At 37.4% G+C, this 17,878-nt stretch overlaps 1 protein-coding gene across 1 annotated transcript; it reads right to left on the bottom strand.

Moving 5' to 3' along the window:
- Positions 1–1,006: 1,006 nt before the first annotated feature.
- Positions 1,007–16,654, bottom strand: BCO1 (beta-carotene oxygenase 1). The gene is made up of 11 exons (XM_009705059.1): positions 16,548–16,654; positions 12,693–12,821; positions 11,166–11,295; positions 9,546–9,693; positions 8,531–8,678; positions 7,253–7,473; positions 6,135–6,392; positions 4,858–4,960; positions 3,925–4,019; positions 1,847–1,958; positions 1,007–1,179 (listed from the first exon to the last, which is right to left on the bottom strand). Exons 1-11 carry the CDS (start codon positions 16,609–16,611, stop codon positions 1,007–1,009), a joined length of 1,581 nt encoding a protein of 526 aa, XP_009703361.1. The 5' UTR covers positions 16,612–16,654.
- Between the last annotated feature and the right edge of the window lie 1,224 nt (positions 16,655–17,878).

The following is a 17,878-nucleotide window of genomic DNA, read 5'->3' as shown; positions in this document are numbered from 1 at the left end:
ACAATAAAGCAAATGCTTAGCTATAGCGACAATACCTTGTTTCAGTGTAGTTTCTGAACTACACTGACCTCTGTGTAGTTCAGATGAGGTCTAAATTACGTCTTTCACTCTTTCACCTAAACAATTTGTTGCACATGTATATCCGAGTTCTGCTAGAAATATACTGCTCTCATTCATAGACATACTGTTATTAACAGAGACTATCAGCAATATTAATATTACATTTCTGTTTATCTTTTACACAATGTAATCATGTAATTACTTGAAATGCCATGCCAGATATTCTCCTCAAGGAAAACTGATTTAAACACAAAGTGCTTAGGATTGAATAGCACTAAAGTATAATTGAATGCTACATAAAACCATATATTCTATTCCAAGCTACTTGGTTTTGTCAACATCAAAGGGAAAATTACACCATGAAATTGTTAGCAAAGCAGGTTTTTTTAGGTTCTAAATTAGAAAGTTGTAGCACCACAATGTAATACTTTGGTTACGGTGGAGTTTAAGAAATCAAGCACCAAGAAAATGCATTGCCATGAATTATTAGCGTCATAGCAGATAGTTTAACATGAGGTTTTCTGGCAGGAGACAACTTTCATAGCGACCTGCAGTCTTGAAACAGTCCATGCAAGTTACACGACCTGCAGCCGTATGTGACTCATGCCATGCATCACCCTATAAATACAGTACTTCATTTGCTCAGAAAGCTAGATTCTACTCAAAACATTTTTTGTTACCTTTGTCTCCTATTCCCTGCCCGATGAGTTGTATACAATGTTAGCACTTAATACTGATCATACTTCTTTTGGAATAGTTATGTACAAGCTGTGCATATAATTATTTGTAATAAAAGTTATTGCTATCTCCTATAAGAGATTATATATAGTAATTGAAGAGATGATATTTAGTCGTTTCCTGTCATAAGATAAGGTTGTTCCTGAATGATACTATCCCACATTCAGTAGAAGGTTGTCTCACTCTGTGTAATAGGATAAATAGCATTTTACTCAGTCTCAGCCTTCAAATCTTTCTCTGGTATAAACATTCCATGCAGGTCCAGATGCATTTCAACATCTACGGTGGCGCGGCCCAATTCTTTGAATGTTTTAGCATCCAAGACAAGTAGGAAGGGTGCTTTCTTTGGATCAGACGTCACAACACAGGTCAGAACAACGCCTGTGACATACAAATGAAGAATTAGAAGCACATACTAGTTACACCAAGCAGAAAAGATAACCCTGTCAGGAAACAATTCTTGTTTCCTAGGAATTTTAGGATACAAATTGAAAGTGCTTCCTAGATCAAGAAGTCTACTGAGAGTGCTAAAGAACTGATGAATGCTTCTCTTTGTGCTTTTTTCTGGTCTGCCTCCAGTTCATTGGGAAGGAAAAAAGCAAACCAACACTGAATTGTATGCCTGGCAGTTTTGGGACTCGTCCTTTCAGCTATTTGCCATTTGCCTTTGCAAGGAATCATCTGAGAACAGAACTGGATCGAGATTACAGGGATTCTTGCAGCGCCACTTCTTGTTCTCATCTGTAACAACTCTGACTTCCTACAGCTTCAGCTGCTCCAAACTACTGATAAATCCAGCTCTGACTGACTCTCTGGAAAGTCGTAAGCCTTGGTTTTATTGTTTATGGCTACCTTGGGACACTACACAAGTCCACTTTGGTCTATTGTTGCTTTCGTTTTTTGTCTGTAGGAGTAAAATGGCTGGTGCTAATTTTAATCTCACAGTGAAAGCATCAACCCAGCTTTCTTGACTAAGAACGATGAAACTTGTAAGATTTAATGCAAAACTCATGTAACCCAAGCTTTCAGAATGTTGCAATTATTTTACCATCATCCTCTTCTCTTGCATCAGGGCTGGGAACGAAAATGGGCTCAGATGGCCAGCAGCGGTCCTCTCCCCAGTGGAGCATTTCTTTTGTCTGGGTATTAAATTTTGCAATCTAAATTGTTGTGACCAGAAAAAAAAATGTTAGTGACCCAGACAGTGTTTTATTCCAAAGGTACAACTTGAACAGACTGCTGGAATGGAGGAACCAATGCTAAGAGTTAAGGAACAACAAGGCATGTGTCATCACACGAAGGAAACACCTGGAAAATGTTAAACTTTGGAGTCACACTTAGGGGCTGCATAATCACACAATGTTCTTTTAATTTCATTTCGTTAGATTACAATTGCACCTTTCATTTATGGGCTTTAAGTATTTTACAAATAGGAACAGATCATGAGAGAACTTTCACTATAAGTAACACCCTCACGATACAGAGGAAGAGTCCAAGGCCCAGAACATTCAAGTGACTTGCGCCAAATCACTGCGATTCTGTAGTAAGGCAGGAAACAGGATTTAAACCTTCTGTTTTCTAATCCTGTAAATTATTTGCCTTTTATTGTGACCTCAATATTCCTCAAGGCCTTCTATTTTTAAACAGGGTATGTATGCCAGAACAAAAGCTATTAATAGTGATGTGTAAAGATTAAACCAATGGGGCAAGAATTCCACATAGATACTGGTATTTGCTGAAGGAACAGAGCACAGATTTTCATCTCAATGGGTCAAGCACCTGCCCAAACCAAACACCAGTGGGGATGCATGGCATTTTCAGTTCAATTCTATTAGGGCCTTTTCTCTACTCATACAGATGCAGTTATATTATTTTCCCTTTTGACCTTTAGTCAAAAAATATGTTTAAACAAAAATGAAACTATCCAAATTACTGGAGGCTTCCAGTAACTCGGAAGAATTCTCCCTTCGTTAGATGACAGCAATTTCACTGACAGACTTTACCTAAGGATTACACATCGTTGTTGTTGTGCCTGTATTAATTAAAGAGCAACTGATGATGTGAAAAAAAAATCTTCTAACAGCATTTTTTATTATATTTAAGTCAAGCGGGGATTATCTACCTGGAAATCACAAACCTGCAGATTTGTTTGAGCTACTGTCAGATGTGCTGCAATAAATTTTCTTGCATCATGCAGAAATCCAGCTTTATTTTGTAATCAGTTGTGGTGATTATATACAAGAACCAACAGTGAACTCAATTTGTGGTGCCTTATAGTCACAGAACAAGAATTATAAAGAGCATCTGTACAATACTCTTACCTTCAACTATTAATACTTTTCATTGTAATCTCTTTGTATTCTAGGCTGTCTCCTGAAAAGTTGGCATCACGCATACACAAACGAAGCATTTGCTACCCTCTAATACAGAACTAGCTAGCAAAAGATAAAGCTTTCTGAAAAATTAGATATTGTTTTAATATTTTTAATTAAGTTGTTGTAATAACTTATTTTTTTAGTTAGGTTTCCTAAAGTGAAAAAATATTACAGATGTATGTCTATCTAGCACTTCTTTTTCCTACTGTCTCCTTTGTAGCTCTTGGCACATTACATAAGTTCAGCTCAATTTAGCAGAAAAGTGAGGGTCTCATAACTATTCTGTTCAAGGGACTTTGTAGAAATATAAAGCCTGAGTTTATTAATACTTTATGAGGGAAATGATACAACATCACCTTACCCTCATAAGAATTCAGGCATTTCATGTTTCTTTCATCTTTCAAGTAGTACAATAAAGATACACGGTTTCCATAGTTTGGCCCAGGGACGCTGTTTTAATCATACAAGTAAGCTAACATACATGTCCAACTTTTCATCTCCTTACTTTCAAGTGCTGGACTTTACGAATGTAGTACCCAACTGCAGTGTCATCATTTAGAAGCTTTAACTTGATGTTGAAAAAAAGAGTTCACTTTCTGGCCTCAGAACCACACACTTAGAATTTGCATATATGAATGCAGATTAGGCTATATTTTGGGCCAAACTAGTAAAGTGGGGCCTACTTATAACTGCTTAAATTTGATTTGTGTTCTATAAATACAGTTTCTGACTTTGTAAATGTTAATTATACCTTTGTAGGAACTGGACTCCACTGGACTTCTGTTGCAAAGACATACTTGTATTTTTTGCCGTTACGGTCGTAGTTGATGCGAGGCAGTTCTATCCCTGCGTAAAATAAAGTTCAAGACTTAGGAACAAGAGAAGAAAAATAAATGTACATCTACATATGCCAATCTTCAGGAAGTTTTGCCCTGTGAAAAACCTTGACAGTATTTAAAACAGGTGTCGCATAGATTTTGTATGTCTGAATTTCTAAAAAGTTGAAAATAGATACTAACACAACATAATTAAACCAGGGTTGTTAGTTCAAAAATTTTTCATTCTTAGGGATTCATTATACTGGAACTTATGAGGGGTGTTTTGGTTTGGTTTGTTTTTTTCTTTCTTCATAAATACATGAGATGTGAACATCTGAGATATAATTGGAGGATACCATTCTAAGAAATTACTTTTACTTCAGGTAAATATATACTCTTTACACATTCCTGTCTTTATGCCTTGAAAAGAGTTTAAAAATCCACTTTCAAAGGCAGTCTTTATAAAATACAGCAATACCTGAAGTTACTATTTATAACAGACCTATTTAACTAAAATTACTCTTGTAAGAGGTAGATTTGCAAGCCATATTAATAATTGTAAGATCAGACTTGGGATCCTATATTAATATAAGACTGATGTAACTTCAGACATTTAAAGGATTTCACTCTTGATATATAGATATCTGAGAGGTTCAGGGTCATGTATTATTGGGTAGACTCACAGGAGGGAAGTAAAGAAGAGAAAGATATTGTCAATATCTACACTAAACATATTAATTAAAAGTTTCATTTCTTTTAGCTTTATAAAGATCTTACATATCCAAACAGCTATTAGGCATTATTAGAATGCACCTATGTGTGTGTAAGAGAACATATTTGAGATTTGTATAACGGATATGTCTCACCTTCACATAGTATTTCAGGTTGGCAATAGACGCTGCCATCTTTCTCTTTTACAGCAGTTGCAGCAGATGGAAGTGTGACTAAATTAGAACCTACTTCAGCATCCTGAAAGAGACAGATGCTGAAAAAGTGGTGCATCTCTAAGAACAGGCTTCTAATTTAGATCTTTCATCAAGTCTGACATTAATATAGACAACTTTTGGATTAAACAAATAATCTAACTTCAAGAAGTTCCTTCTTATGGCATTTATCTTGCAACGTTAGATTCTGACCTTTTCATTAGAAATCTTGTTATACTCAGAGGATTTTAATATATCATAGAGTAATCATTTTGAATCACATCGAGCCTTTAGAAAGGTTTAGATAGATATGGCTATGTTCCGGAAGCACAACAAATTGATTACATAGTTTGTGAATTTCATTAATGAAGATAGGTTTCAAGGAATTAGGTATCAAATTCCCACTAAAAGTCACCAAGGTTAGTTTTTTTGCACCTGCTATAAATCAGGCGCAAAACGAGGTGTAATGCACTCTTGTTGTTAATACGCTATTGCTGAATTCTTAAGATTGCAGTGTAGTTTGGATAGCTGGTGTGATCTAACACATCCTTTGTCATTGTTGCATAACTGTTTTTGAGACATGAACAAAGCAGCAAGATTCTAGGATGCAGAAAGAAACAGCATTATCCATTCCAAGTGTATCAGGCAGGAACTTGCCCAAGTTGCTGGGCAGTATAAAATCTTCCCTGCAAACAATGATGTAAAATGATGTTTTGAATTAAACTGAAAGATAAAATCTTTCTTCTTCCTGGTAAATCTCATACTTAAATGAAATCTTCTAATTTTAATAAAACCATTGCAACAGTTGGGAGCTTGTGCATATTATATATATAGGCTTCCAGTAAAGTGGAAGAAACAGATTGTGCAAAACCTCGTGCATGCCCTTCCAGTCAACAGCCAAGTTGATATATCTGCTCATATTTGATAGCATTTTACAAATAATCTCACTGGTAAGGAAATTATGTATGCTTAGTAGTCCTGTTCTCCATAATGGATGGTATCAGAACCTAGATCCATGTAACTGTATGTCCAGCCGCTCGTTGTCATTTCTCACAATACACGCACAAAACAAACTTCCTGCACACTTTGTGTATATGTTATTTTTAAAGAATCAGAAATTTGCACTTAAGGGCTGGCAACTAGTAATTCACCCATTATTCACACTGATGTATTTTAAATTACTGATCAAAGAACAGATTAAAAAGCCATTTTCTTTCTACCTTGTCATACTGCAGAGGAACAACAAATCGTTTGCAAGTTGGTATGGAGGTAAGCTTGCTGTTCTCTTCAAAGTCTTTAGTCAGGTTTTTTAAATAGAACATATCGTATAAGCTATTGTCTGCATAGGCAATAATATCAAAAATAATGTGGCCATCCTCTTCATAAGCATTTATATGGTGAAAAAGCACCATAGCATCGGTATAAAACTTGGTGGATACTTCTTTTTTAGTCTTCTTGTCCACAAAGTGAAACCAAGACTGAAAGATAGGAAACATTATTTAAAACCATTAATGATCAGCAAATAGTTATTTAGGAAACTGTTTTCTAATGGTAGCCATCAACATGCTAATGTATTATCTGTTTCTACCGAAGCATATTAAGAACTCAGGATTTGCTGCTAGGAGACAAGAGGTTCCAACTTAAAGACCAAAAAATGCAGGAATAAAATGAGCACAGAAGTGCTTTACACTCATTTTACTGTTGCAATTTACTATTTGGGCTAGGCTGAGGATTGAAGTTTTCTGGTAAAAGTTGGAAAATCCCCTGCTCTATTTTTAAGTTAAATAAATCTGCCTTAGTCCAGAGTCTCTACAGTGCTCTGCGCTGGTGGCCTCTACCCCAGCATGCCCTGCTTATTGATGGACAGAGCATGTGGAAACAAAGTCCTCAGAAAACAGGTTTTTTTCCTCAGTTGCCACAGCGAAAGACTGTCCTTTTGTTGGATGCAGGCTCTTCCACCAGTCTGGCTCTCCTATCTGATGCAATGGATCTAGAGCAGATCCAGATATACAGCATTTTGTTTGCACCAGGAGCAACTGTACGTGTCTGAGACGCTAGTGTGGTTTTGAATTTCTCAGCTAGCACACAATATTTCTAACAGTGCCAAACTATCCTCTTTCTCAAGCACTTCCGCATCAGATATTTATTTGTGAAATTTCTGGAGATGGGAGACAGTATTCAAAAAAATACAACTTCTAAAAAAATGTGCAACACGAAAGTCAAGGGTTAAAAAAAAAAAAGAGGGATTACTGAAATTAATGAACCAGATCAAAACCAGAACAGTGTGGAAGAGGTCACTGGCCTGGCTGACTCCATTGCTCAGCATTAGGAAAAATACCTTATCTTCCTTATGATAGGCAAGGCAGGAAGCCCAGTTCACATGTCGGATGTAAGCAGTTGCCATTTTGACAATATCCAGCTTGAATGGCTGCTCTATGAAGACAATGTAATTTTCTGTGATTCCAAAGCTATGGTAGTAGCTTGGGTGGAGCAGAGAGCGAGAAGGGATGGAGCATACCACTTCCAGATGTTTAAAACAAGATTTCTTCTTTTCTTTTTCTGAATATAAATGATAAAAAAATAAAATTATAATAAATTCCAGTCCAATCTTGTACTTGCATTTCTCCCATGTATGAAGTAGGAAAGAATAGGTTGCTCTCAGTTATATTTGCATTTTCCAGTCAAGAAAATGGTTTGTTTAATTAACATAGAAATTTGCATCTGCGTGAAGCAACACAGTAATATCACAATGTCGGAGCCATTTAGGCAGAGTCCCCTTGTCTTCATATTTGATTCTACTGGTTACTGTCTTCAGAAGTTCCAGCACAGAGGAGAAAGATGTTCAATTAAATCAGCAGCTTTATAAGGGCGTTCAAATGCCCCCGTTTCTGAACTTCTAAGGAGATGTTCCTGTTCAGTCTATACTGGCTTTGTTTGAGCCTCAGCTAGAAATTACAAACTTATCTTTCAGCTGTGGAAGGCCTCTTGATTGTTCAGCCAAGGGACAGACATCACATTAGCAGCTGGTTTTAAACAACACCACAAAAAAAAAAGATTGTCTTGAAGGAAAAGGAGCAAGTGATTTGCTCTGTGAGCAAAGGACAGTATTTCAGCAAGGCCTAGTGTAGGCCACGCTAGAGAGGAATTAACTCTGTATTAGGTATTATGCTTCCCTATAATCACAGTATCAGTATTTTAAAAGCATTTTCATTTATGAAGAAAATTAAAATGTACAACTTCAAACTATATATACTGCCCTATAGATAAAATTGTTTCTGTTCATCCTCCCCCTACACATCACAATATGGGGAATAGAAATTCTTCCAAAAGAGTTAGTTCACTCTAGTAATATTCAAAGTCGAATTCTAAAAGCAAATTCTTCTAAAACCAAGGTTCTTCATACTGAAATATCCTGTTTACACAGTATTCAAGATGAACCTTTGTAATAGCACATATCCAGACAGGCTAAGCAGTTAACATTAAGTTCACAGTAAGTTAAAATTAAGAAAATGATTGCCACCAGTTTCTAGAAGAGCTGTATCACCACCCTTTAACCTCAGAAGAAAAGAAATTGCTAACAAGTTTCTAGAAAGTACTGATAAAAGACATATCTTACCTGGCACAGAGGGAGGAATCTTAAATAGAATGTATTTTGTCTTCCCTTTATCAACTATTGAAGTCCCCATGTTGAGAATATTTCCAGCACTGTCATAGTGAGGGTGAGAAGTTGCCACATTTACAGCTATGTACTTGCTGTAGTCAACCTGGGAAATGATACAATAAGAGATTTTAGAGATGTGTAAGAGAAGCTAACATCACAAATCCACCAGCTTTTTAGCACTGGCAGCCTATTATTGGCACCCCATTTTCAAAAGGCCTTGAAATTTAAACAATTAAGCCGAATGATTTATGTAAGTACTCAGATGATCTCCTAATTCAAGGCTAAAACAAGTTACAGAATCTGAATCACATTCACTTCTCCCTTGCAGCCACGTAACACAATGGGAGGATTGGCTAAAGAAGTTACTCTGCCAATGCCCATTTCATCCTTAAAGCGGTTTATTTAATAGCGCTAGGAGTCTAGCAATCTTCTGGAGCAAAAAGATTTCTATTTGATTTAAAGCTTGGAAATTGTACTTAAACTGTGCTGCATGCTAGAAAAAAGGTCATTGTGTATTTCAATATGTCAAGATTTCATTTTAATAATTAAGTAATAGCTTGCATAAGGTACTTGAAAAGTAGTCACATAACTGACCTACTGAATTGTTAATTATGTAAATCACTTGATAACTACAGATGCATAATAATGGCAATCATCCAAAATAATCGTGTGACAAGCATGATATGTGGTATTATCCCTGCAATCTTGCTAGATTGTGTACAAGTGAAATTGCTCAATGCCCAGCTTTTCCCAAACTACCTGGGATTTAATTTTGAACTCATGAGTTCTTAAAAGGTCTAGTATCTTCACTATTTCACTTTACCATGATTTCAAAAGTAAGGGAATAGCAGAAGAAGAAAAGTATCTTTCCAGTTTTGTGTTCTTCACATGTTAAAGGATGCTTATGAGTCAGCCTGAAACTTCATTCATTAGCAGATGAGGAATCAGAATGACAGACAGTCGTTTATACCTTCTCTAATGTCTCCAGAGTCTGCGGATTAATTTTCCTGATGAAGTTAGTCTCACTGGTAGCATAAAAATCATCCCCAGTTTTCATAATGTTGATCAGGCAGTTGTCTGTGAACTCAGGAATGGTGTGAGACAAATATGAGAACGCCCTGTACAGAGGGAAATTTTGCATCGGTTCATTAGAGCAGCAGAAGCCGTACTAGCTTTTACCCCAAGGAAAGCAGAAGTCACCCGAGCTGCCTGGGCTGCCCACAGCAGCAGGGTCACGGGGCTGGGTCTGGCTCTCCCCTGCTGTACCCTCTTCTGGCAGCTCCTACACTGCCTCGGTGGGAAAGTGGAGGAGATGGGACTTCTTCAACGCCCTTGGCCTGGGCAAGGGTTAAGGACATGCATGCAACGTTTTTTTCATACACAAATGGGCATCCAGGTGCAGTCCTGCTGTCAGCTGTAACAGACACACTGGTTTATCAGGATATTACAAGCTCTCTTGTGCACAGCTTGTGAAAATTTGGCCTGACAATTTCTGCCTAAAAGCTGGTAGGTTTTTCAGTGCATGCTTTCATAGAACAGATGGATTCGTATACTCCCTGATGGAATATTTTTGTTCCAGGTGTTATCGCGTATCACAATTACGATTTCAAAGAAGATCCAACTTCACATATGGGCTTGACAGTTTTCCTTACTAGTGTAGGATTTTATTATATCCACTTGAAGACAAGACAAAGTTGCTTATACCCCTTTCGAACTTAAAATGCCAGCATTACCCTATTACTGCTGCAAGAAGGAAGAAAAGCATCCTATCTCAGGGTAACAACTTACAACATATCAACTATTTTGCAATAACTATCCATGCATGTGCTCTTATCAAATACCAAACTCAAGGTCATTAGAGCTAGTTCAGCCAGGAAGAAGAAATGGGTAAGCCACTTGCATTTGATAGGGAATACCCACAGCCAATTTTTCAGGACAGGTGATAAAGCGCTGGCTTACACCTTGCCTCTCCCGTACAGCCTTTCTAACAGTACGAAAGCAGCTATTGCAGTGATCCCAAGTGGCTCTGCTTTTGAACATAAGATTAGCGCAGGCCTATGGGTGTAGTCCTTCAAAGCACCGCACCTGACTCAAGAAACAGTTGAAATTTTTCATCACTTTCTTTTTTTTTGGTAAAAATGGTCTTTAATCCAGAAGTTTTTCTGATTTTTTTTTTCATTTATTGATGCTTTTCTTCTTTTTGTTGAATAAACTTTGCATAAATTCCTTCCCCATCTCTTAATCTTTTCCTTTCTTGCTGCTTCTCCCCTTACAGAGTATCATTTTTATAAACTTCTGTGAAACACTTGAAAAATAAAGTATTTGTTTTTCAAAATTACAACAAAATCTACTTGCAATAGTGAACAAAACAGCGAATAATGATGATAAAATGAATTTAAAATATTTGGCTTAGAATAACCCTTAGAGAGTACAGTTCTGGATAAACGTCTTGGCCTTTTCAACATGTAGCAATTGTAAATTTACAAAACAAATTTTGTATTTGTAAATATGTGTCAAGGGTAAACAGAAAGACATCTGTGCTGGAGAGAGAAGTAGATAGAAGAATCATGTTGGGAAAAGCATTGCTTACTTGGCAAATATGTTTTTGCATGGATCTGGATAAGCCATAGTTCCAAACTCAGATACCACGATCCGGTTTGCTTCTACATTGCAGTGGTATGTGTCGCTTCGGAGATACTTACTTCTGTAGTAAACTTCACCTGACAAAGGCCAAACAGGTTTCAATCACATTTCATACTGAGTTCTTTAGAAAATGAGCATAGGTAAAGTCAGAGAAAGAGTTTCTCAAGCAGCTGGCCTTTCGCTAAGCACAGTTTGCAACAAAACCGACAATGCCCCTAACTCCCTGTTTTGGAAGGCTTTTTCAGCTCTCTAAGGAACCCAGGACTGTTCTTGTGGCTGCTGAGATTGGTAACAATTTGGCTACCTTCCTTGACTCCAGACACATTCGGACAATGCTGGGGAACTGGGGAGAGGAAAGGAAGGATTTGGATAAACCATTCCAGCAAACCAAAACAACCTGTATAAAAATGCTTAATTATACATCAATGTGTGGGTGGTGATAAATGTCCTGTATTGGCAAAATTTAGTTATAAGAGATTAACAAATTGCTTAAAGGAATCAATGTCTATCCTACACAATTTAATTGGTCACTACACTTGAACTAACTGAGCTCTGTTTGCTTTACGTGAATAAAATATACTGGCAATTTAAAAAACACTAGTCATTGCTTTATAGGTTATTTTGTTAAGAAGGTAGAGCTGGACAGGCACGGAGATCCTGTAGTTGCATTAAATGCATTCAGTTGCTGAAACACAAACTAAAAAGTAAACACTAGGAAAGGATGACAGGAGTAAAACCCAGTTCTTTTACAGATACATACTTTTTGCAGCAAGAATCTAGGTGTAAAACATCCTGCCTCACTCTGTAAAACAGCTGAAAGGGTGAAAAATGCTTTAACTGAAAACAAAAAATGAAATTGTTTTGGATAGACAAGCTGCCTATTTTCCCTCCATAAGGATGACAAGTAGGAGGTCTGCTTGCAGGGCTGTCAGGTATACATAAGTGAGGTTTGATATGTCAAGTGACACAGTGGCCCAGTTTCTCTCCTGGCAGCTGTTACAGCTGCAACCGAATCCCAAAAGGGGAGTGTTACTCTTCCCTGAAATTAGGTTGTTCATCCACAACAGAAAAACCTCTGGCTATCACAATACTTTTGGTTGATCTGGTTTGAAACAATAGAGGTTTTGCTCTGGGTGGAAGGCAAAGGCTGCCCTGCAGTGACCTGCTCAGCGCTGGCCGCAGGCTATCCTGCAGCACAGAAAATATTGAACCTTGGCACTCCAGAGAAAAGGACAACATAATCTATCTCTGAGAACAGCCCTGCAGAGATACTCCTGCTGCTGCTGTGGAGTGAGGTGTGAGTGTATGTTTGGAGAGACTTTCCCCAAAGCAGTTACCACCTCACCACACGTGTCACTCTGCTGACGAAACCTGCACTACTCTAAAGCTAATCAAACTCCAGACAGAATTAGCAACATAAGGCACCAAGATTTGGGTTGTTGAGCTTTTTTGAATCTGATGTGCAACAACTTACCATTTTTAAATGCAAAGCTATGCAGCAGAGCCAAGCCGTCAAACCAGTGGTTATACTTAGTGTCCCCTATTGTGTGCATCCCTGGGCCATTTCGGAGAAGTATCCCTTGCAACCAAGTGGGCAACTGACCTATAAACAAAAAGGAGATGCCAGGATCCATTTGTTCAGGTGAGGGGCATATTACAGGACAATTCTCCTAAGGGCATAGGCTTCATATAGGCAGGCAGACTATGGGTGTGTCAAGATTTGTAACAGCATGTAATTATGTTGCAGTTTAACTAAAACATGAGCTGCTCAAAAATGTGGCACTAGTAATATTCTGCATGAATGTTGCTCCGTAGGATTACTATAGGAAGATGAGATTGCGGGAATGTCATTTGCTAAATATCAGGAAGCAAATAAAGTTGGACCTTTCTTTCCTGCACTCAGATTTTAAAGTGCTACATTTAAACCCTTTTGCTCATGCCAGGAAAAGCTAGAGCTTATCAGAAATAAACATATTTTATAGGTTATATGACTCGCATTGGCCTTCAGTACATCAATTTAAACTTCAGGTGAAATGAATTCCAGTAAAAATGTCATTAATTAAATTACACAGCATAATATAGTGGCATTTTGAGAGTGCTCTTGTGACACTAGTCATAATGTTGGCATTTTGAACACAAATAAAGTGTAGGAATATTATAATGAAAATATATAAATACTGTTCAGGTTTGAATAAGAAATGTTCCTCATGAAATCCCTGCAAGAAATACCTTACCTACCATGTGACACACAGAATAACAACAATTAAAGAATGTCATTAGGGCTAAAGAGCTGAACAAAAGCATATCAGATATTAAAATAAAAGCTTAACTTCTTTGTGTGTACGCCTCCCGAGGGAACATTTAAGATCACATACTACTTTTCCACACAATTCCTCCACTGAACATTGTCTCTGCATAAACAGCTATTCAGAACTTTTAATTTTCCTTATCATTTAGTTTGTGACCCCATGTTGAATATGTTGACACACTTTCTTATTAATATTCCCTTTACAACAGATAGAAATGTCCTCCTATGGAAATACTCAATTTTGTCAAAGCTGATGCAGTTGCAGAGAGGCAACAATCGCTTTGCTGTAAGCCTTTCTGAGATCCTAAAGGGACTTTGGCCCCATTCTAAAAGAATATTCCCTGATTTTTGATCTTTTTGAGTAAGGGAGACAAGGACCTTTGCTGTTTCTTCAAACAAATGACATTAAGGACACAAGGAAAAACCATCCAAATGCAAAGGAAGGATATGGAGTAAATGTCAGCTTTACCTAAAATATATTCTCAGTCAGGCTAACCAACTAATATTGTATGCCACAATAGTCACACAACTTCATTAGGGTTACAGTTCTGGATGAACTTTCATTATTATTATTATTATTATTGTTGTTATTATTATTATTACGTTCTAGAAGAGCCTTGAAAACCAAACCTTACTTGCCTTTCTAATACAAGAAGTTCCAATGCAATAATTATAGTACTTTTTTGTCTAAGATGAAAAAGGTTTAAACTTTAATACAGATCATCGCACAAAACCTGAGTAACTAGAAATAGTTGGTGAGAAGACTGAGGAAATCATAATTCGGCAAAAGAAAAGAATCCTTCAGAGAGAATATGATCTTAAGAAAGTATCTGCTCAAAATAGATACATAATTTTTGTTGGGCTGACTACTGAACATTAATTGCTGAACAAGTTTAGGCTGCTTATATGCCTAAAGCACAAGCATTTCTCTTCTTGTCACTTCCCTTTCTCCAATTTTCTGTTATTTGGCAACAGAAGATTGTAGGTTGTGCTATTTCTCCAATACTATGGGCAATTGCGGTGTAGTGAGTGTAGTCTTCAGTGCTCCTCCCCTCCTACCAATGCCATTTATGATTGTAAATCTGTGCAATCAGCATCAGCTGCAACAAACCTTCTGCTAACACTCAGTTGGGGCTGAGTGCCTGTGGTCTTACTGCAAGCAGTCCTTCTTTCCCTGGCGGTGAAAATGTAATACTTCTGCTGCATATAAGGTCTTGTGGGATTTTGACCCAGTAAAACTATCTTCTGCTTTGGGGCCCATCATTCAAGAAAAGCAGGTATTTCTGCAATTCAGTGAACATCTTGCAGCTCCTAGGGCTAAAAGTTTTGTTTAGAGATTATTCCGCTGTATAAGAATAATGATGCTCAAAAAGTTCCAGGACAGGCCAATAATTTTGCTAGAAATGATAAACAGAGAAGAAAGGGGACCTTCTTTTTAAGGCCCTGTGGACTTGATGCAGCTATTGAAACTTCTGGTGTCATTCAGTGTAATTTCTGCCATAATTCCAGTATGAAAAGCATGGAGCAAAGTGTCACCTAGTGAGGTTTTCAGACGAAAATTCATCCTAGCGGGATTAAGAATTTCTGTAAATCACACTGGGTACCAATCAGCATCCTGAGGTGCTTAAATAGCTTTAAAAATCTGAACCTTGTATCTTTTTCGCTTCAGACTTTTATCTGAAGTGGAAATAATGATACTTTTCTGTACCATGTGAGGACCCAAAAGTGACACAGTAAAATCTCCAAATATTTGGAAGTTTATTAACTATCAAAGCAACAAAGTCTTATACAATCACACGGCTGTACAGTGTTTAGGAGAGCATGAGTTAAATTATGGCTGACATTAGAAGCAATGATGACATGGCGTCAGATTACAGTGTACATATTGAGTAACAAGGAACTAAAATACTGGCAGAGCTCAGGGCTAGCAAAATCTTTAAAGACTTCAAGGTTCTCTTTAGTTTTCATAATCGGTAAATACCCAATCACCATTACCAATGAAGGAATATTTTGTATACATAATTTTATTTACTGAAATATGCAGTCTTTGTTCAAATAAACCATTCCATAGTCGAGATCAGGTCTGATAAATGGCTTGTTTGCAAACAATTTCAAATGTTTCAATAATAAGTTTTTATCTTGAGAAAAAAAAATATTGAAAGGCACAAACCCACTGCAAATTACAACAATGCGTGTGGTCTGACTTGAAACAAAATCTCTTCCAATTCAGCTGCCAAACTGAACAACAACAACAAAGTCAGGGAAGTTTTAACTGTCATCTTTTTAAGTGTCATACTTGGGAAGTGACTTTAAAATTGGTATTAGAAGCCTACCATTTCTTGGACTACATATTACAAACAATGCAGCACATATCTACTAAATAGGGGCTCTCAGCAACAAACCTCTCCTCCAGGTGTAGCAAAAAACTCTTCTGTAAAGTAAGAAAAGCAGTAAAAATAATAAATTGATCAAGCATTCATCCCTAGAGAGCCACTTTACACTATCTCACTGAAGGATACTCTGCAGCTTTTACTTGATTAATTTCTGAACCCTCTTTTTAACGGTACATGGTGGGATCCGTTACTGCTGCTTTTCTACTTAGAAATACTATTGTTGAAGAGTCCCAGCTTTAGTGACGCTCTCTAGGAGGCAAGGAAGAGTGTGAGCAGCCAGGGGCAGGGTAGGGAAGGGTTACAGAGAGGAGAAACCGAAAGCCTGAGCAGAGCCATGGCGGAGGGGGTGTCACCAGATTAAATCCCAGACTTCATCCACCACCAACTTCAGTGAATCCTGTTCAAACAGACTTTTTTGACAAGTACACAGAAATGCCCATGAAGTGAGAAAAATCCCACAGGCAGCACACAAACATTATCTGAGTCCTTTAAACAAAATTCACTTATGTTTCTCGCTTTCTCAGTTTCCCTTTTCAGTGTTGTCTTGGATGAGTAAGTGTTTCAGTGTTTACACTTTTGAAAATACCAAAGTAACCGCACATATTAGAAGAAATTTTATTCCACTTACCTTGCACCTCAGCTTTTATGGGCTCTGGATGTTCTTCTTTATTTCTACTAAATATCGTATCCATCTCTCATGCAATAAACAGTTTCCGTGTCCTCTACCCAGCTCCTCCTGCAGCCGTAGCGGTCCCCTCCTGTCTGGGCTAAGAACAGCTCTTTCCTGTTACATATAAAGATAAGGTCAAAGTGCAATGCAAGCTCGTGGCTGGTGGCTTATAGATTGACAATTTGTAATAGCTGATCTTTAATCCCTAGCACATACAGTATAATTCTTGCACATTCTCGTTAAAATTAACTCTTTCACGATTCAAAGGAGAAGAAAAACAGAACTCGCCTCTTTGCTCCTTAGGAACCTATCTGAAGCAGCCAGGCACAGCCAGGAGTCAGGTAGAATGACTCAGAAATATCACCTTCAGCATTTCAGACAAAATTTTAGACACTGTGTAGGGGTGCTTGTCCCATTTGGCAGGTAGGGAGAGAAAATGAAAAGAAATCTCTACCCACTGTTCTGAATTTGGCTCTTTGGGAGTGACAAACATTTCAGAGCAGGGTGTCATCCTTTTCTTCCCATTCTGAGAAATTTAAACTGGGCTACTCTATTAATTAACAAAATATCATCACTGAATAGTCATGTGCTGTATTTCTTTATACACAAGCTGTTTCAGAGTCAACTGAGTGGCATATCTTTGAATTCAACATCTTTTCACAAATAATCACTATAAGATATTCTCCCATACGTGATCTGAATCCACTCTGTGAAAGTATGGCAGGAATCATTAAAATTGGGGGGGGGGTTAACTTCACGCTTTTGTTTCGAGATAAGGTACTTAACTGAGTTCAATGTTGTTAATTTTAAAATCCTCTGGGAAAAGAATTCTTTCAATATAAAGCATGTGATTGCAGAGCAAATCATAGGCTCCATTGAACATGAAGGATAAAAAGATTCTTTGCACAATTATATATTATGCAATTTCATATGAGGTTACCCTAAAATCCGATTTTTTCAGCTAAATCACCGTTGTTCCCAAAATGTTTCAACATCACTTCTTAAGGCTGACTGACCTTTTATAAATATACATATTTATTTTATTTAAACCACAATTTGTGCTACAGACTGCTCTGACACACTTGTTATACATTGTTCCTCTCTTCCTAACCTATTGTCTGTTTGATGGCTTATCTTCACTTCGACAGATGATCAAGACAGCATGCCTTTGCCTCCGTTTGGAAAGCACTACAGAAGCAGGTGATAACAAAATAAGAAGTTAGATTAAAAAAGAAAATACGTGGGCTTTGTTGGAAGTAATAGTATTAATAAACAGCGGGATTGAACCA

This window comes from Cariama cristata, unplaced genomic scaffold (genome assembly GCF_000690535.1).
Source record: "Cariama cristata isolate BGI_N322 unplaced genomic scaffold, ASM69053v1 scaffold43417, whole genome shotgun sequence".
Classification (NCBI taxonomy): Eukaryota; Metazoa; Chordata; class Aves; order Cariamiformes; family Cariamidae; genus Cariama; species Cariama cristata.
This window is presented reverse-complemented; position numbering and strand designations above follow the sequence as displayed.

Excerpts from the sequence above, each read along its gene's own strand:
- BCO1 (XM_009705059.1), bottom strand. The coding sequence starts at position 16,611 with ATGGATACGATATTTAGTAGAAATAAAGAAGAACATCCAGAGCCCATA. Across the intron at positions 11,296-12,692 it reads TAGCTTTGCATTTAAAAATG|GTGAAGTTTACTACAGAAGT; the intron begins GTAAGTTGTTGC and ends GGCCTTTGTCAG. Across the intron at positions 7,474-8,530 it reads GATTCCTCCCTCTGTGCCAG|AAAAAGAAAAGAAGAAATCT; the intron begins GTAAGATATGTC and ends ATTTATATTCAG.